At 67.3% G+C, this 18,506-nt stretch overlaps 8 protein-coding genes across 8 annotated transcripts; 3 read left to right on the top strand and 5 right to left on the bottom strand.

Moving 5' to 3' along the window:
• Positions 1-127: 127 nt before the first annotated feature.
• MICPUCDRAFT_23425 (Drug/Metabolite transporter superfamily) lies at positions 128-1,111 on the top strand (the record flags this gene model as incomplete). Its single annotated transcript, XM_003064471.1, has 1 exon — positions 128-1,111. The coding sequence occupies one exon, from the start codon at positions 128-130 to the stop codon at positions 1,109-1,111; it is 984 nt and encodes a 327-aa protein (XP_003064517.1).
• A 154-nt stretch (positions 1,112-1,265) lies between these two features.
• MICPUCDRAFT_49767 (uncharacterized protein) lies at positions 1,266-3,129 on the bottom strand. The gene is made up of 3 exons (XM_003064294.1): positions 3,014-3,129; positions 2,089-2,362; positions 1,266-1,899 (listed from the first exon to the last, which is right to left on the bottom strand). Exons 1-3 carry the CDS (start codon positions 3,091-3,093, stop codon positions 1,459-1,461), a joined length of 795 nt encoding a protein of 264 aa, XP_003064340.1. The 5' UTR covers positions 3,094-3,129; the 3' UTR covers positions 1,266-1,458.
• A 607-nt stretch (positions 3,130-3,736) lies between these two features.
• MICPUCDRAFT_37010 (uncharacterized protein) lies at positions 3,737-5,221 on the top strand (the record flags this gene model as incomplete). Its single annotated transcript, XM_003064470.1, has 3 exons — positions 3,737-3,825; positions 4,007-4,221; positions 4,440-5,221. The coding sequence occupies 3 exons, from the start codon at positions 3,737-3,739 to the stop codon at positions 5,219-5,221; spliced, it is 1,086 nt and encodes a 361-aa protein (XP_003064516.1).
• Positions 5,222-5,694: 473 nt separating this feature from the next.
• MICPUCDRAFT_5692 (uncharacterized protein) lies at positions 5,695-6,894 on the bottom strand (the record flags this gene model as incomplete). The annotated part of the gene is made up of 3 exons (XM_003064293.1): positions 5,695-6,120; positions 6,245-6,460; positions 6,655-6,894. Coding segments are annotated over 3 exons (882 nt in total), but the record flags the coding sequence as incomplete, so codon positions are not given.
• Positions 6,895-7,357: 463 nt separating this feature from the next.
• Positions 7,358-10,980, bottom strand: MICPUCDRAFT_37006 (uncharacterized protein; the record flags this gene model as incomplete). The annotated part of the gene is made up of 4 exons (XM_003064292.1): positions 7,358-9,482; positions 9,625-10,066; positions 10,276-10,668; positions 10,876-10,980. The coding sequence occupies 4 exons, from the start codon at positions 10,978-10,980 to the stop codon at positions 8,482-8,484; spliced, it is 1,941 nt and encodes a 646-aa protein (XP_003064338.1). The 3' UTR covers positions 7,358-8,481.
• A 244-nt stretch (positions 10,981-11,224) lies between these two features.
• MICPUCDRAFT_43421 (uncharacterized protein) lies at positions 11,225-14,513 on the top strand (the record flags this gene model as incomplete). The annotated part of the gene is made up of 2 exons (XM_003064469.1): positions 11,225-12,067; positions 12,240-14,513. The coding sequence occupies 2 exons, from the start codon at positions 11,225-11,227 to the stop codon at positions 14,511-14,513; spliced, it is 3,117 nt and encodes a 1,038-aa protein (XP_003064515.1).
• Positions 14,514-14,892: 379 nt separating this feature from the next.
• MICPUCDRAFT_54252 (ATP-binding cassette superfamily) lies at positions 14,893-16,915 on the bottom strand (the record flags this gene model as incomplete). The annotated part of the gene is made up of 2 exons (XM_003064291.1): positions 14,893-16,228; positions 16,308-16,915. The coding sequence occupies 2 exons, from the start codon at positions 16,913-16,915 to the stop codon at positions 14,893-14,895; spliced, it is 1,944 nt and encodes a 647-aa protein (XP_003064337.1).
• A 173-nt stretch (positions 16,916-17,088) lies between these two features.
• MICPUCDRAFT_54251 (uncharacterized protein) lies at positions 17,089-17,424 on the bottom strand (the record flags this gene model as incomplete). The annotated part of the gene is made up of 1 exon (XM_003064290.1): positions 17,089-17,424. One exon carries the CDS (start codon positions 17,422-17,424, stop codon positions 17,089-17,091), a length of 336 nt encoding a protein of 111 aa, XP_003064336.1.
• Between the last annotated feature and the right edge of the window lie 1,082 nt (positions 17,425-18,506).

Raw genomic sequence — 18,506 nt, 5'->3', positions numbered from 1 at the left:
TCGACCACCCCGCCGCGCGCGTCTCGTCGCGTCGCGTCGCGTCGCGTCGCGTCGCGTCGATCGATCGATCCGTCGCGTCCGTCAGGTCTCGTCCGCTCGCCGTCCGTCCGTCCAGCCGTCCGTCGTCATGTCCCCGTCGGGCGCCGACAGCGGCGGTACCGTCGCGGAGAAGCTCTTCTGGATCCTCTTCTACTCCGCGTGCAGCTCCTCCATGCTCGTCATCAACAAGCTCGCGGTGGAGGCGGTCCCGCTGCCGACGGTCGTCTCCGCGTCGCAGCTCGTCGTCTCCGCCGCGGTCGTCGTGCTCCTGAGAGCGCTCGGATACGACGTCATGGGACCGATGCAGCGGTCAAAAGTGGTGCCCTTCGCGCTGTACACCGCGATGTTCGCGGCGGGGTTATTCAGCAACATGAAAGCGCTGCTTCTCACGAACGTCGGCGCGGTCATCGCCGCGCGGTCGTGCCTCCCCGTGATCGTGTGCCTCATCGAGTACTTCTTCATGGGACGCGCGCTCCCGGGCGCGCGCTCGGCGACGTCGCTCGCCGGCGTCGTCTTCTTCGCAATGACGTACATCAAGTCGTCCTCCTCCGTGGACGTGGACGGCGCCAGCGGATACGCGTGGCTGTTCGTGTGGTGGATGTTGCTCGCGGTTCAGATGACGTACGGGAAGTGGATGACGGAAAAGATCGAGATGACGCAGTGGGAGCGCGTGTTTTACACCAACGCGTTCGCCGTCCCGCCGACCGCGCTCATCTTTCTCAGCACTGGGGAGTACAGTCAAGCGAGGGACGTCGTTCTCGGCGAGAACGCGACGCTGTGGCTCCTCGCGTCGTGCGCCATGGGCGTCGGCATCTCGTACTGCGGCTGGAAAGTGCGCACCGTCATCACCGCGACGACGTTCACGCTCGTCGGCGTTTTGAATAAGATGGCGACGATCGCGTTCACCGTGGTGGTGTGGCCGCAGGACACGACGCTCACGTCCATCGCCGCGCTCGTCGCGTGCATCTTGTTCGGACTGCTGTACCAAGACGCGCCGAAGCGAAAGACGAAAGGGGTGGGATCGTCGAAGGGGGGGGTGATCGGAGGCGGAGGGAAGAGCGGATTCGCGTGAGTGATGACCTGACCTGACCTCTCGCGACGTCGGGCGGAGGGTTGGTCGGTTGATTGGTTGAGTTGATTACAAGCGACGCGATTCGTTTCGTCTCGTCTCGTTTCGTCTCGTTTCGTTTCGTTTCGTTTCGTTTCGTTTCGTTTCGTTTCGTTTCGTTCGTGCACCGAGAAGATTTCTTACAGCGAATCGAACCAACGCCTCGATCGTCGTCGTCGTCGTCGAAGACCGTCGTCGATGACGGATAACGTCGATCTTCCTCTATCTCTCTCTCTCTCTCTCTCTCTCTCTCTCTCGCGTCGTCGCAGCGTCCATCCAGCTCGCGATCGTCAGTCGCGATGATCGATCGATCACATGCCCTCCTCCTTCTCCCCGCCCGGCTGCTCCTCCGCCATGTCGCTCGTCCACAGCGTCAGGTTGTCCCTCAAGAGCTGCATGATGAGCGTCGAATCCTTGTACGACTCCTCCCCGAGCGTGTCGAGCTCCGCGATCGCTTCGTCGAACGCTTTCTTCGCCATGTCGCACGCGCGCTCGGGCGCGTTCAAAATTTCGTAGTAAAACACGGAAAAGTTCAACGCGAGTCCGAGCCTGATGGGATGCGTCGGCGCGAGCTCGTTGCTCGCGATGTTCTCCGCTTCCTTGTACGCCAGAAGCGTCTCCTCCGCGGCGTTCTTCCTCGCCTCGCCGCCTTTAAACTCGGCGAGGTAGCGGTAGTAATCGCCCTTCATCTTCTTATAGAACACCTTGCTCTCCCCCGCGCTCGACGTCTCTTCGAGGTGATCCTTCAGGAGCTGAGGGTCGTTCCATACGAAGCGAAGTCGGGGTGGAGTTCATAGGCGTCAGAAGCGGAGTTGAAAGGCGTCGAGGGCGGGCGTTGAAAGCGAGGGACCCTGGGCGGAGAGACACGCCGGCAAAAGTCCTTAAGGATCGGCGTTCACCACGCGGACGCGGTCGTATGGGAACCAGTGTATAGAACGCGCCTTAAGCACGCGGTCGCAGATGTTCCCGAGCTCCTTCTCCACGCCCTCCTTATACTTCGCGATGAGCTTCACGGTGTCGCTCTCTTTGCTGTACTTGCCCTCCTCTTTCATCTCGATCGAGGACACGATGCGCCACGACGCGCGACGCGCGCCGATGACGTTTTTGTACGCGACGGAGAGGAGGTTGCGTTCCTCGACGCTGAGCTCCTCGGGCGGCGAGGACGACGTGCTCTGCTCCGCAACCTTGGACATGTACTCCATCATCTCGTCGTACCTGTTTGTTGAGGACGTAGTATTTCGAGTTTGAATTTGGATTTGGATTTGGACGGAGGGATCGCGCGTGAGTGATTCGCTGCGTTGAGTCGCGAGTTCGGGTTCTATGTGACGAAGAGGGAAAGATCTGGATAGATCTGTTTTTGGTTGGCGCGCGCGGGGCGACGGGCCGACGCGGATGGAGGATCGCGGTCGCGTCGCGGCGCGCCGCCGACGCGCGGGACGGCGGCGGCGGCCGCGGCGTCGCGCGCGATCGACGCGCGCGCGTTCGGTGCGCCCCGATCGCGCGCGACGGCGGCGCACCGCGCGCGACGGACGCGTCGTCCATCATGTGCCTATAACGTCGCGCGTCGCGCGCGCCCGCCTCGAGAATAACTCCAAAAGGAACGCGAGCGCGCTTCAGCCGGCCGGGATCGCGCGCGCGACGCGTCGCGCGACCGATCCCGCCGCGCGTCGACGCGAGCGACGCCGTCGTCGCGACGCGGACGACGCGACGCGCGCGATCGCGCGATCGCGAGGTCGCGAGGACGACGACGACGCGCGACGCGCGACGGCGTCCGTCTTCCGCCGATGCAGACATCATCGCTGTCGCATCGCGTCGCGCGAGGATGGGAAAAAAGCCGAACGAGAGATCGCGCGACGCCGGACGCGCCTTTCCGCTTGCTCCGCGAGCTTCGCTTTGTACACGAGATCGGGGCGGGAGAGCCCGGAGAGGTCCTCGGGGGCGTTCATCGTGACGCACGGGTCGGTGAGGTGCGTTCGTGTGCGTGCCGGGATGATGGGACCGCGCGGGTCGCATCCGGCTCCGGTGCTGACGCTGAGCTGTAAAAATAAAACTCGGTATCCGCGCGAGGCGCCGCGCCGCGCCGATGGCCTCGCGAGCGCGAGCGTGAGTCGTTTCGAAACCGCTCGCGGTGGGTCAGCGCGACGTTTTTTTATCGGTCGCGCGCGATCAACTTTCACCAGAAATTAAAATTTCAAAGGTTGTCGTTGTTGTAACTTTTTCGAAACGCTGGCCACTGCACCGCATCACAACACATCGCGCCGCGCGCTCACCGCACGCCGCATCACCTCCACCTCTCGACAACCCACGCGCGCACCATGGCGGTCGTCGGCGAACTCCTCTTCACCGGAATGACGGACTGGAAGAACGTCGGCAGGGGCAAGACCTCGGTGCGCGAGCGCTCGCGGATCGATCGGTCGATCGGTCGGAGGAAACTTCCCGCGCGATCGGGCTCCGATCGGCTAATTCGTTCGTCCGTCCGCGCTCTGATGACGTCCCCTCCCTCCTCCCCCCTCCTCTCTCTCTCTCCCCTCCATCACGCAGGACGAAGAGCGGTACCCGAACATCATGGAACCGTCGCGCATCACGTCCATGAAGGGCGTCCCCATCGTCGCCGTCTGTGGCGGCGCCGCGGCCGCGCACGCGATCGCCATCGCGGAGGACGGCCGCGTCTTCGCGTGGTGCGTTCTATGTCACACTGGTCCCCATGCGACCGCGTTGGCGTGGTGAACGCCGATCCTTAAGGACTTTTCCCGGTGCTTCTCTCCGCCCAGGGTCCCTCGCTTTCAATCCCGACACACCTCGACGCCTTTCAACTCCGCTTCTGACGCCTTTCAACTCCACCCCGACGTTCGCTCGTAGGGGTCGAAACGAGAACGGGCAGCTCGGGCTCGGCGACACCGTCGACCGCGGGATCCCCACGGTGATCAAAGAGCTGCAGGATAAGGGCGCGAAAGCGATCGACGGCGCGTGCGGGAAGCATCACACCGTGATCCTGTGCGAGGGCGGCGTGACGTACGCCTTCGGCAGCAACAAGCACGGACAGCTCGGGATCGGGACGATCGCGAGAAAGGCGCGTCCCATCTCATCACACTGGTCCCCATACGACCGCGTTGGCGTGGTGAACGCCGTTCCTTGAGGACTTTACTTTCTCTCCCGGCGTTCGTCACTCTCCGCCCACCACCCCTCGGTTTCAATCCCGACACGCCTCGACGCCTCACAACTCCGCTTCTGACGCCTTTCAACTCCACCCCGATATCATCGCTCGTACGGAACGGCCCGAAGATGAACAAAGGCGAGGACGACGTTCGGACCACGCCGGTGCAGACGCAAGTCGCGAACGCGACCGCGGTGGCGTGCGGCGGCGAATTCACGATGTGGATCGCGGGCGAGAACGGCGCGCTGTACTCCGCGGGGTTGCCGCAGTACGGTCAACTCGGGCACGGCTCGGATCACGAGTACAACATGAAGGAAGGGAGCGTGAAGCTCGCGTACCAGCCGCAGCCGAGCCCTCGCGCGATCGCGGCTCTGAGCGATAAGAAGATCATCAGGGTCGCGTGCGGGCACAACCACACGATCTGCGTGGACTCCGTGGGGAAAGTGTACACGTGGGGGTTCGGCGGGTACGGACGGTTGGGGCACAAGGTGCAGAAGGACGAGTTCGCGCCGAAGCAGGTGGAGGTCCAGGGCGGGGATCGTAACCTGTGCCCGCCCGACTGCGTCGTCGCCGCGGGCAGCGTCACGTCGTGGTTCACCGCGCTCATGGGTCAGATGTACTGCTTCGGAAAACTGAAGACGAACGGGGACAACACGATGTACCCGATTCCGTTTTTGGATTTACAAGGCTGGAACTTGCGATCCGTGGCGTGCGGCGCGACGACGTTCGCCGCGTGCGGCGAGAGAGAGGCGATCACGTGGGGCCAGGGCGGCGGCAACGGCGAGCTCGGGTACGGCGCGTCCGGCCCAAAGTCCAGCGCGAACCCGAAGCTCGTGGACTCGTTATCCGGGAAGATGGTGCACCGCGTGAGGCGCGTTCTATCTCACACTGGTCCCCGTACGACCGCGTCGGCGTGGTGAACGCCGTTCCTTAAGGACTTTTCCACACGGCGTTTCTCTCCGCCCAGGGTCCCTCGCTTTCAATCCCGACGCACCTCGACGCCTTTCAACTCCACCACTGACGCCTTTGAACTCCACCCCGACGTCGCTTCGTATGGACAATTACCCTCAGTTGCGGCGTCGGACACACGTGTTTTCTGATCGACGTGGCGGACGCGGAGGGACTCCCGGAGTTTACGCCGAACGAGCACGAAGCGAGGGCGAAGGGGCCGGGGCCGGGCGCGCACTTTAAGAAGGGCGCGGCGGGGAAGCTCGGGGCGAAGGGCGGGGTGAAGAAGGGCGCGGGGAAGAAGAAGTGATGTGAGGCGACGACACCACGCGGGAGAACGACAGACGACGGCGCGCGCGATAAAAATAATCGTCCCCGACTATAAGATACAACGAAAGGATCTACTACTGTACTGTACTCACTCATCTTCGCGTCGTCACGGCGCGAACCCGACTAACAGCGGGGTGACTCTCTTCGCGAACTCCTCGGGAAACTTCTCCGCGATCGCGTCCTCGATCTCTCTTCCTCGGTACCTCGCGCTGAAGTGTATCAGGAGCACGGCTTCGTTTTGGAACTTTCCGTCCCTCGCCGCCGCCGCGAGCTCGTCGATGTGCGTGTGCCCAAAATCCCGCGCCCCCTCTGGCGATACGGCGTCGTCCACGAACGTGCACTCGCAGATCAACAGCTTCGCCCGCAGCGCGTCCCTCGCGACGACGTCGACGTCGCCTTCGCCTTCGCCCCCCTCCGTCGCCGTCGCCGTCGCGCGCCGTATCCATTCTGCGGACGTGTCCCCCGTGAACGCCACCTCCGGGACTTCGATCGTGTCCGTGACCTTGGCGCCCGCGTCTCTCAGCGCTTTGATTTGCGCGCCCTGACGACGACAAGTGGCGACGCGGAGGGATGTGATTGGTCAGCGCGCGGTATTCTCGTGATGCGATTGGGCAGGATCGTATGACGTGGCGGATCGAGTGGCCGAGAACGAACGTCGTACGCACCGTCTTCCCCGCGTGTTCGGCTTTGAGCTTCTCCTTCGTGCCGTACACGACGTATCCCTGGCTCGCGACCGGGTGGATCGTCTGAAACGGCCGCACGACGTGCAGTTTCGACACCACGTGCGTCTCCCCTGGAGATATCGGCACCAAGTGGTGCGGTAACTCGCTCGCGTCGAGCTCGCGCAGCGATCGAATGAACGCGTCGAACGCCGCGGCGCGCTGATGAGGGGCGGAGTTGAAAGGCGTCAGGGGTGGAGTTCAAAGGCGTCAGAAGCGGAGTTTAAAGGCGTCGAGGTGTGTGCGTCGGGATTGAAACCGAGGGACCCTGGGCGGAGAGATGCGCCGGGAGAGAAAGTCCTTGAGGATCGGCGTTCACCGCGCCGACGCGGTCGTACGGGGACCGGCGCGAGAACAGAACGCGCCTCGGCGGGAATCAACACCGACGGAGGCGGCAACGACACGAGCGCGCGGCTCGCGATGTAAAACCCCGCGCCCCCGACGTGGTCCATGTGCGTGTGCGATAAGCACAGCGTGTCCGCGTACACCGCGCGCTGCGGGCATCGGCCGGAATCGAACGCGATCTTCAGCTGCGGGAGAATCACGCACGTCTCCTGCCCGCCGACGGAGACGCCCTCGACGCGGAACCCCGCGAGCGTGTGCACGGCGTGGCGCTCCTTGCCGCCGCGCGCGGACGACGAGGGGCGGCCCGCGGCGGCGGAAACGGCGGCGGGGTCGTTCTCCGGCATCTCCGCGGCCGCCACCGTGGACGCGGACGCGGACGCGGCGTCGACGTCGACCGCGACCGCCGCGCGGGGATCGCGAACGCCGCCGCGGTGCCTTCTTCCCTCGACGGTGGCGAGCGACGGATAACGCGCGGAGGCGGAGGCGGAGGCGGAGGCGGCGCGCGACCGTCCCGCCGCGAGTTGAAGCGCGAGACGGAACGGCGCGCGGGTCGTCGCGGCGGCGCGCATGCGACGTCGTTCGCGAGTCTCGCCCTCGCGCCGGTCGCTGTGCGCGGGCGACGCGCCGGTCGTCCCTTCCAGTCATCGATCACTCTCTGGATTAGAAGTCGTCTCGGAAGCCTCGACGCGCGACGGAAATTCATTCACTCCGTCGCGCGCGCCGCCGCCGCGTCGCGAGGACGGCGATGCCCGCGCCCGGGCCGAAAGATGGGCACATGTCCAAGTCCTCGCGCGACCTGAGCAAAGGGATCGCGGTGAAGAGCAACGGGTTCAAGTACGGCGGAGGGAGCAGAGAGGGCTGGGGCACGGGCGGGGGCAAAGGGCGGCGGCCCGGAAAGGGCAACGGCGCGCGCGACGTCGCCGCGCGCGAGCGCTTGCGCGAGCGGCTCGAGGCGCGGGAGAGGGCGAAGACGGAGGGCGGCGCGGAGATGCAGGCGTACGCGAAGGCGGCGGAGGCGGCGCGCGCGGGGGAGAAGAGGAAGCGCGACGGCGACGGCGGCGACGGCCGAGGCGAAGGACGCGAAGAAGACGCGGAGAAGGCACCGCGACGGATCGACGACGAATCGCCGGACCCGGAACCGGAACCGGAACCGGAACCGCGCGGCGCGAAGAGCGACGCCGCCGCGGAGAGGTACGAGTGCGTCACGTGCGGCGTCCAGTGCGGCAGCGCGGCGAACTACGCGTCGCATCGCGACTCGAAGCGGCACAAGGCTGCGGCGCAGCGCGAGAGAGGTGCGTTCTATACAATGGTTCCCATACGACGGCGTTCGCGTGGTGAACGCCGATCCTTAAGGACTTTGCCCGGCGCATCTCTCCGCCCATCCCTCGCTTTCAATACCCACCCTCGGCGCCTTTCAACTTCAACTGACGCCTTTCAACTCCACAGGGCGCGCGCTGCTCCGCGAGATGAAACGCGAGAGAGAGGAAGCGAAGAAGGCGACGGCGACCGCGACGGCGACCGCGACGGCGACCGCGGCGACCGCGGACGGCGACGGCGTGAAGTAGTCCTAGGTAGTGATGACGCGAGTGTTCGACGGCACGGTCGGTAGTAGTCGCGACGATCGATCGCATCGCGTGAACGACGCGTTCGTCCCAGCCTCGCTCGCGACCCCGGGAGGAGAAATAATGGTACGTGTAGGCGCGCCGTCGTATTAAGAAGCGCGGCGGTTCCGTACCCACCGCCGCGCCGCGTCGCGTCGCGTCGCGTCGCGTCCTCCAATCAAACACCGACACGTCATCAACACCAACCCATCCGTCCAATCAAATCCAATCAATCCATCACGATAACCCGACCACCCGATCCGTCTTCGTGTCGACGCTGATCTCGTAGTACGCCGGCCGAGTCGGCAACCCCGGGATGGTCGGAAACGCGCCGACGAGAGGGACGATGAACCCGGCGCCCGCGCTGCATCGCAAGTCGCCGATGGGCAGCGTGAACCCGCTCGGCGCGCCCTTGAGGTTCGCGTCGTGCGAGAACGAGTACTGCGTCTTCGCCATGCATATCGGCAAGCTCGCGAACCCTTGCGCGGTGAACATCGCGATCTTTTCCTCCGCTTGCTCGCTGAACGAGACGTCCTTCGCGCGGTACAGCTCGCATGCGATCTTCGAGATCTTCTCTTTGATGCCCATGGAGTCCGGGTACAAGAGTTTGAACTCCTCGGCGTCTTTGTTCTTCTCGCACGCCGCCGCGACCGCCTCCCCGAGTTTCGTCGCGCCCTTCCCGCCCTCCGCGTGGTGCGTGCACAGCACGCAGTCGTCCGCGCCCGCGGCGATCGCGGCGGCGCGAATCGCCTCGTGCTCCTCCGCGGTGTCGGACGGAAACACGTTCAGCGCCACAACCACGGGGACGCCAAACTTTTTCGTGTTCTCCACGTGCCGCGTCAAGTTGGCGACGCCCTTCTTCACCAGCTCGACGTCCTCGCGCGTGTACGCCTCCGCGAGCGGCTTCCCCGGGGTCACCGCGGGTCCGCCGCCGTGAAGTTTCAGCGCGCGGACGGTCGCGACGATGACCGCGGCGTGCGGTTTCAAGCCGCTGGAGCGGCACTTGAGGTGCATAAACTTCTCGAGACCGATGTCGGCGCCGAAGCCGGCTTCGGTGAGCACGAACCCGCCCTCGCCCACCATGGACAGCCCAATCTGATCCGCGATCACGGACGAGTTGCCGCTCGCGATGTTCGCGAACGGACCCGCGTGCACGAGCACGGGGGTGCCCTCGAGCGTTTGCATCAGCGTCGGTTTGATCGCGTCCTTCATCAGCGCGAGCAACGCGCCGGTGACACCTGGCGAGGGGGGACGACGCGGGACGACGCGATTGGTCAGGACGTGATGACGTGGCGTATCGAGCGGTCGGCATCGCATCGTATCGTTCGTTCGTCGTGAGAGAGAGAAGAATGTAGAAAGGTGTGAATCTCGAGCGCGCACCGAGATCGTCCGCGGTGACCGGGTTCCCGCATACGTCCGGCGCGACGACCATCGCGCCGAGCCTGCGTTCCATGTCCTCCATGCTCGTCGTCATCGCCAACACCGCCATGATCTCGCTCGCGACGGTGATGTCGAACCCGGTCTCTCGCGTGAACCCCTTCTCCGTGTCCGACTGCCCGATCGTGATCTTCCTCAAGAACCGGTCGTTCATGTCCACGACGCGGCGCCACGAGATGCGTTCGCGGTCGATGTCGAGCCGCGCGAATTTCGCGCGTTCCTCCGTCGTGAGCGCGTCGGCGTCGTCCCTCTTGTGCCCTAACCCGAGCCTCTCCAACCGCCCGCGCATGCTCTTCGCGAACGCGCCGCGCTTCCCGTCCTTCCCCTTGGGGCACAGGCGGTCGAACAGCGCCTCGTCCTTCTGCGTGAGCTCGTGGAACACGCGCTGTGGGGTCGTTCCGTACGAGCGATGATATCGGGGTGGAGTTCAAAGGCGTCAGAAGCGGAGTTGAAAGGCGTCGAGGGCGGGCGTTGAAAGCGAGGGACCCTGGGCGGAGAGAAACGCCGGGAGAGAGAGTCCTTAAGTATCGGCGTCCACCACGCCGACGCGGTCGTATGGGGACCAGTGTGAATAGGAGAACGCGCCGTGTCCACCGCCGCCGCGAGGAGATTATTCGCCGCGCCGATGGCGTGAATGTCCCCCGTGAGGTGCAGGTTCATCTCCTCCATGGGGATCACCTGCGAGTACCCTCCGCCCGCGGCGCCGCCCTTGATCCCGAACGTCGGCCCCATGGACGGCTGCCGGATGCACGCCACGGTGGGTCTCTCCAGGTGCGCGCCCATCGCCTGCGCGAGGCCGATCGTCGTCGTGGACTTGCCCTCGCCGAGCGGCGTCGGATTGATGCCCGCGACGACGACGTAGTATCCGCCGCGCCCCCCGGACGTGGTATCCGTCTTGCGACTCGCGACGCGCTCGCTGACTTTGGCTTTGTAGCGTCCGTACGGCTCGTAGTCGTCCTCGGCGAGCCCGCACGCGGCGGCGATCGTCTTGATCGGAACCGCGACCGCGCTGAGGGTCGTTCCGTACAAAGCGATGATATCGGGGAGGAGTTCAAAGGCGTCAGAAGCGGAGTCGAAAGGCGTCGAGGGCGGGGATTGAAAGCGGGGGGTGGGCGGAGAGATGCGACGCGCAAATGCCTTAAGGATCAGCGTTCACCACGCGAACGCGGTCGTATGGGAACCAGTGTGTGGAACGCGCCGCTGCGCGACGTCGATGTCCGCGGGGACGGGTGAGATGATGTCCGTCAGCTTGCGCAGGGACTGGCGCTTCGCCGCGTTCACGGACTGGCCGTTGCCCATGTCGGAGGAGGCGCGGTGGGGTGGTGGCGGGGTGGTGTGTGTGTGGGGGGGGCGCGTCGGTCGCGCGTGGCCGGCGCGGGGCGGGGCGCGGCGTGGAGTGACGAAGAGGCGCGTCGTCGTCCGATTCGAGGCGCCACGCGTCGGATCGAACGGCAGGAAGGCACCCAAGTGGATGATGAGACGTTGTACCCTAAACCACGTAACCCTAAAAATAGGGTTTAGTGTCTCGAACGACCGAGGCGTGATGAACAGGAAGTTGTTCGTTCTCGTCTGCGTCCTGTTGTCGTTGTTCGCGTTCGTGGATGCGAGGCGAGGACGCGCCAGAAGACGCGCGCGCGCGGCGCGCGGACTCGACGCCGTCGGCGGCGGGGCATCGCGCGAGCGCCTGCGGCGAACTCGACGTCCGTCCCGTCCGTTCGTTCGTCCGTCCGTCATGCGCGCGCCGCCGCCGCCGCCGCCGCCTCGTCATCATCTGGACGCCGTCGATCTCGTGCGCGACGCGCGCGACGCGTTCACCGACCTCGCGCCGGACCTCCCCGGCGCGGTGCTGTACCTCGACCGCGGCGCGGGCGAGGCCGCGCGCCACGGCTGCGGCCTCGGGCACCTCCTGAGCCTCGGCGCGGTGAACGTTCTGCGGCTGCCGCGCGCGACGCGCGACGACGACGATGCGTTCGACGACGACGACGACGCGTTCATCGACGCGCACGACGCGTTCGCCCACCCCGCGCCGACCGACATCGCGGGGCTCCCGATCGACCCGCGCGCGCCCGTCGTGATCGTCACGACGACGCTCCTCCAGCGCGCGAAGAGGGACATCGCGCGCGTCCTCCGAGCGCGTCACCCGGAGGCGACGCGAGCGACGGTGTACTGCGCGGTGAGCGAGGAGTGTCACTGCGCCGTCGCGCGCGCGCTGGCGATGGCGCGGCGAGATCGAGACGCGGCGGCGCGCGCGGACGAAGCGTACGAGCGCGTCGTGAGGGACCTGCGAGACGCGGTGAACGCGCCGTGGGGGCGGGGGGGCGGAGGCGGCGGCGCGGCGGGAGGCGCGCCCGCGCCGGCGACGCCGACGCCGAAGAATTCCGATGAGGTGCGTTCTCTACACTGGTCCCCATACGACCGCGTTGGCGTGGTGAACGCCGATCCTTAAGGACTTTGCCCGGCGTGTCTCTCCGCCCACCCCCCGCTTTCAATCCCCGCCCTCGACGCCTTTCAACTTCAACCGACGCCTTTCAACTCCACCCCGACGTTCGCTTGTATAGAACGGCCCTGACGCCGACAACGATTGGGGCGACGACGATTGGGGCGACGACGACTGGGGCGACGCCGACGCCTCCGACGCGAAGAAGGCGACCGTCGCCGCTCTTGCGAACGTCCCCGCGAACGTCCCGAACGTCCCGAACGTCCCGAACGTCCCGAACGTCCCGAACGTCACGAAACCGCGCGTCAACATCCCGTTGGACGCGAGGTACCTCCCGCTGTGCTTCGTCCCAATCGGCGCGCGCGCGTTTTCGTCCCCCGTCGGCGGCGCGGTCGCGTCCGCCGCGGTCGCGTCGATCGACGTGCGCCCGGGGTATCGGTCCACCGTCGCGCGGACGCTGCCGCCGGCGGACGACGGCACGGAGGAGGACGGCGTGGACGCGCCCGCGCCGCCGGGGATCGTCGTCCTCGCGAACCACCTCGCCGCGATCGGCGGGCGGCTTCGACGGAAGATCGAGTGTTTCGGCGTCGGGCGGACGTCGCGAGCGGTGGCCAGAGCGACGGCGGCGGCGGCCGCGCCGCTCGCGTTCGGGCCGATCGACACCGGCGGGAGGACCGCCGCGATCGTCGTCGTAGACCGGACGTGCGACTTGTTGTCGCTCGCGACGGGGGGCGCGTCGAGCGACGACGGGTTTTTTAGCGCGGCGAAGACGGCGGCGGCGGGCGCGGACGACGACGACGACGACGCCGACGAGACGCTGCCGCCCGCGGACGTCCGCGTCGCGCGCGATGGACGCGACGACGACGTCCTCGCGGCGACGACGTCGCACCCGCACGACGCGCGCGTTTTGGAGTGGACGAACGACGCGCTGGGGTCGAGCGTCTCGTCCGCGGCGGCGTCCGCGGCGGCGTGGCTGCGAGAGTGCCTCGCCGAGGAGCGCAACGTCGAGGACGCGCTCCCGCCGGCGACGCAGAAGTATCCCGGTCCCGGTCCCGGCGCCGGCGGCGGGGATCGAACCGCCGCCGCCGCCGACGACGTCGACGCGCTCGTCGACGCGTTGTCGTCGCGGGGCGCGCGCGTCGCGACGCGGCACCGCGGCGCGATCGACATCGCGCGCGTCGCGTCCGCGGCGGCGCGCGCGTCCGCGGTACGCGCGGACCGGTCCGAACGCGTCCGAGGGTTCTGCCGCGACGCCGCGAGAGAGGGCGCGGCGGCCGCGGCGTCGGGTGCGGGCTCCGGCGCCGCATCGGCGGCGGTGGCGAAGCGGTTGACGCGTTTTTTATCGAACGCCGTCAACGAATCGAACGACGCCGCGCTGCTGAGCGCGTCCGACGGCGCGAGGGCGGCGTTGGCGGGGTACGTCGTCGCCGCGGAGGCGGCGGCGACGGAGCGTCGTCTTCTCGCGCGGCTCCGCGCGGCGTCGGGGCCCGGGGGATTTCAACGGGGATCGACCGACCGCGACTACGACCACGACCGCGACCGCGAAGGCGGCGACGACTCGGACTCGGACGCGACGCGCGCGACGGCGAGCGGCGCGGGCGCGAGCGCGTCCCCGTTCGCGCGCGAGGACGAGCGCGCCGTTCGAGACGCGCTCGCGACCTTCGCGTCGCGCGCGCGGACGGCAGACGCCGCGGACGCGGCGTGGCTGGGAGAGGACGTCGTCCTCCGGCTCGCGCGCGCGCGCGAATCGGAATCGGAATCGGAATCGGAATCGCGCGCGGACCTCCCGAGCGGCGATGGCGGCGGCGAGCGCGGCGACGCCGCCGCCGGGTGGGACGCGGCGGCGGACGACGACGACGACGGATGGGGCGACGACGACGACTGGGGCGACGACGACGCGTGGGGCGACGGCGGCGGCGGCGGCGACCCAGACCCGAAAAAAAACACGCCGCCGACGCCGACGACGACGAGCGCTTCCGCCGTCGACGCCGCCGCCGCGCTGCGCCGCGACGTCCGCGATCGCGTGGACGCCTTCGCCTCCGCGGTCGCGCGCCTCGCGTCGACGCGCTTTAGGATGCGCTCCGCGGGAAGCCTCCTCCCCCCCGCGGCGAGCTCCGACGCGCACGTGCCGCTCCTCCGCGATCTCGCGTCGCGCGTCGCGCGCGGCGCCGACGGCGACCAGAGCGGAGGAGCGGGCGGGGGGGGATCCATCTCCGGGGACGTCCACCATGCGGTCTCGAGCCTCGGCGGGCTTCTGAAGACGGGGCTCGGGCGGTTCGGGTTGGGCGGGGTTTCCAAGCCGAAGCCGTCGGATCACGCGTTGGTGATCTTCTTCGTGATCGGGGGGTGGGTTCTATCTCACACTGGTCCCCATACGACCGCATTGGCGTGGTGAACGCCGATCCTTAAGGACTTTTGCCGTCGTGTCTCTCCGCTCACCCCTCGCTTTCGATCCCCGCCCTCGACGCCTTTCAACTTCACCTGACGCCTTTGAACTCCACCCCGACGTTCGCTCGTATGGACCCTCGACCCAAAGGATCACGCCGGCGGAGATGCGGGAGGTCAGCGACGCCGCGCGCGCGTGCGCAGCGCGCGGGAGCGGGGGGTCGAAGACGACGGAAATCCTCGTCGGCGGGACCGGGGTGGTGTCCCCGGTCGGGGACGACGTGTTCAGGTTATTAGTCGCCGGCGCCGCGCGCGCGTAGCGAGCGCTTCCGTTTCGTGAGTACCCTCACGGTCGAGCTCTCGTCGCCGCCGCTACACGTAGTCTATTCTCACGAGTCTTGCACGCGGCTATTCCTCATCCAGTCGCGTATGATGTCGTTGTACTGGTCCTTCACGCGCTGCGACAGCGGCACGAGGAACTCGCTCCGCGCCCACACCTCGTCCATCGGCATCCCGCCCTTCATGAGCTCGTTCCCGGACGCTTTGTTCTCCCGCGCCGTCCTCCGGCGTTCCATCTTTTCCTCGACGACGCCGCTCAACCTTCCGAGCAACGCGCCGACGACGCCGTCCGCGTCGTCGTCCACGCCACCGTTTTTCTTCTCTACAAACGCACGCGGCGGAGGCGTTTCCCGGTCAGACATCGCCACGAACCCCCCCGTGGGCCCGTCCATGCGCGCCTTCCCGTAGTCGATCCTATCGCCGTCGAACACGTACGTGGAGACGCCGCCTCTGAGGCCGACGCGCAGGTTCGTCCGCGCCGGCTGCGTCGTGAAATCGAACCACTGATCGACGAGCGGCGACACCCCACCGGGTTTGTCCAGCGCCGCGGCGGGGACGCACCACGCGTCCGCGTAGAGCGTCGTCCCGGACGACGGCACGACGACGCCGATGTTGGAGCTCTTCGCCGCGGTTTTCAAGACGTCGTCGGAGTTTCCGGCGATTATCCAAACGTCGCCGTTGCTCAACCCTTGGAGCGCGTCCAGGTCCACCTGCGTCGCGAGCTGCGTCGTGCGCAAGTCGTACAGACGGTTCCGCGTCGCGTCGTCCACGTCCGTCGCGTTCGCGGAGCGCCCGCCCGCGCGCAGCGCGACCGTGAGCATAAACCTCGAGCCGGACGCTATCCCGACTTTTTTTTTATACTGCGGCCGGAACAAATCCGGCCAATCCGTCGGCGGACGCAGACCGCGCGGGATCTTGTCCTTGCGGTACGCGATGAGGTAGCATCCCCATCGATACGGCACGCCGTATAGCTTCCCGTATCTTCCGTTATTGGCCTCCGCGGTCGAGGCTGACGCTGAAACGGCCGCGGAAGAGCCGTTACTATTAGCGTTCGCCCCCCTCTTATAACTCCCCGGCGGCGGCGGCGGCGCGGGATACCCGGAGGCGTCGCGACACGCCAACGCGCGCCACACCGCGGGCAGCCGCGCGTACCACTCCGCGTTCGCGACGTCGTCTGGCAGCGGCAAGATGAGCCCGTTCTGAATCGCGGGCGCGAGGAACTCGTCCCCCAACGAGACGACGTCCGCCTTGGCGATCTTAGGGCCGTTCCGTACGAGCGATGATATCGGGGTGGAGTTGAAAGGCGTCAGTTGAAGTTGAAAGGCGTCATATTGTCGGAGATTGAAAGCGAGGGACCATGGGCGGAGAGATGCGACGGGCAAAGTCCTTAAGGATCGGCGTTCACCACGCCGACGCGGTCGTATGGGGACTAGTGTGAGATAGAACAGAACGCGCCTTAGCTGACGAGCCTCCCTTCCCCTTCTTCTTCGGCGGCGGCGGCGTCGGCGCGAGGCCGCCGGGTCCGCCGCCCGGCGCCGCGACCATCGGTCGCGGCGGCGTCACCGCGACGAGGCCGTCGTACACGTCCTGCGGCGTCGTCCCCGTCGACAGCGACGCTTTGCCCTTCCCGGACATCGTTCGGTTGAACTGATCGCACCACTCCCCCGGCGCGGTCCCTCGAATTGAGACGACGTCCAGGGTCACGTTGAACGCGAACGCGGTCACGGGCGCGCCGTCGTAGACCATCTCCGTCGTCGCGAGGGACGTTGGGGGCGAGGCGGCGGCGAGCGGCGCGAGCGACGCCGCCGCGAGCGCGGCGCGGCGCGTCAGAGGGACCCTCAGAGACGGCGGCGCGTCGTCCGCGACGACGACGATCGATCGCGCGTCGAATCCAACAACGTCGTCATTTTCGGCGACTTCGGCGCCGAGGCGCGTCTCTCGATGGTCGCCGCGCGACGACGACGCCGACGCCGACGACGACGCGTCCGCGCGCGTCCGCGCGCGCGCGCGCGTCCGTCGCGCGCGCGGCGACGCGCTCGCCGGCGCGATCGACGCGGCCGCGGCGGCGCGCATGACGTTCTGATGACGGTCGGAGGCCTCTTCGCGTCCTGTCCACGGCTGGTTTATTTTTCTCTTCTGGTGCGAATTGATTATTTGTCTACGGGGCGGCCCGGCTACCGGCGCGCCGTCGACGCGAACCCGCCCGCCCTACGCGAACCCGCGCGCGCTCTCCACCGCCGCTCACTTCACTCCCACGTCATCTCCGCGATCTGCTCCGGCGTCAGCGGCGGACCCATCGCCGGGTCCTCGCTGAACGTGAGACCGACGAAGCTCCACGTCAGCGCCGCGAGCGCCGCCGCCGTCGCCGCTGTCATCCAACCCGGCGGTCCGTCCTCCGCTTCCGCTGATGACGTGTCGTATCCCCGGCCGCTCGTCGAGGTCCTCCTCGATTGTGAGCGTATCAGATCGTCCGACGTGTCGCCTCGCGATTGGTTCTTCTCCCGGCGTCGCCGTATCGCCTCGTCCGCGTCGCGCTCCTCGCGCTCCACCTTCGCGATCGACTTCCCGAGCGGCTGCGGCATCCGCACGCTGTCGGCGAAGGAAGAAGGAAAGGAAAGGAAGAAAGAACACGCGGAGTGAAACGATTGGTCAGTACTCGATGACGTGGCGAATCGTGCGGCGGTCACGCGTCGCGCGGTCAAACGGCGAATGAACGATGAAGAGGACGGGACGCACCGGACGTCCGCGCCGAAAAACGCGAGCACCTCCCTGGCCGCAGCCTCCGCCTATGCGAAGCGACGAATGTCGGGGTGAAGTTCAAAGACGTCAGAAGCGGAGTTGAAAGGCGTCGAGGTGTGTGCGTCGGGATTGAAAGCGAGGGACCCTGGGCGGAGAGACGCGCCGGGCGAAGTCCTTAAGGATCGGCGCGCACAACGCGAACGCGGTCGTATGGGAACCAGTGTGAGATCGATGGGACGTACCTCGATCGCCTCCGCGAGCGCGTCCGTCATCTCCTGGACGTCGTCCAAGTCCGCGCTGCCGTCCAAACTCCGCAGCCGCGTCTGTCGCAGCGCCTCCTCCGCGTCCTCGCGGTCTCGTCGTCGGTCCACCGCCGCGGCGACGCGGCGGTTGACGACGAAGAAGGACGTCAGGACGACGACGGACGCGAACGCGGGCGCGGGATCCGCGCGCGGTTCGAACGTCGTCGTCGGCGGCGGGGCGTAGGGCGCGGCGGCGTCGACGGACGCGACGAACGACGAGGAGGAGGAGGAGGAGGCAATCGGGAACGACTCCGACGACTCCGCGAAGAGGCGCGCCGCGGGGAGCGACGACGGCGCGGCGAGATCGAGGTCGAGATCTCTAACGACGACGGACGCGGACGGCGCGGCGAGGACGTCCGAGGCGCTCGGCCGCGCGACGACGACGACGACGCCGACGCCGCCCTCCTCCGCGGCGGCGAGCGACGGCGACGGCGACGCCGACGGCGGCGCGTCGAGCGTCGCGAGCGCTCGCGTCGACGACGCGCGCGGTCGCCGCCGTCGTCGCGCGACGCCGTCGACGCCCGCGACGACGACGTTTCGAGGACGTCGTCCATGTCGACGCCAAGTGGCGTCGGCGATGATGGCGCGCGACGACGACGACGACGACGACGACGGCGGCGACG

Source organism: Micromonas pusilla (assembly GCF_000151265.4).
Source record: "Micromonas pusilla CCMP1545 genomic scaffold MICPUCscaffold_17, whole genome shotgun sequence".
Classification (NCBI taxonomy): Eukaryota; Viridiplantae; Chlorophyta; class Mamiellophyceae; order Mamiellales; family Mamiellaceae; genus Micromonas; species Micromonas pusilla.
The sequence above is the reverse complement of the archived record's forward strand: the minus strand, read 5'-3'. Positions and strand labels throughout refer to the sequence as shown.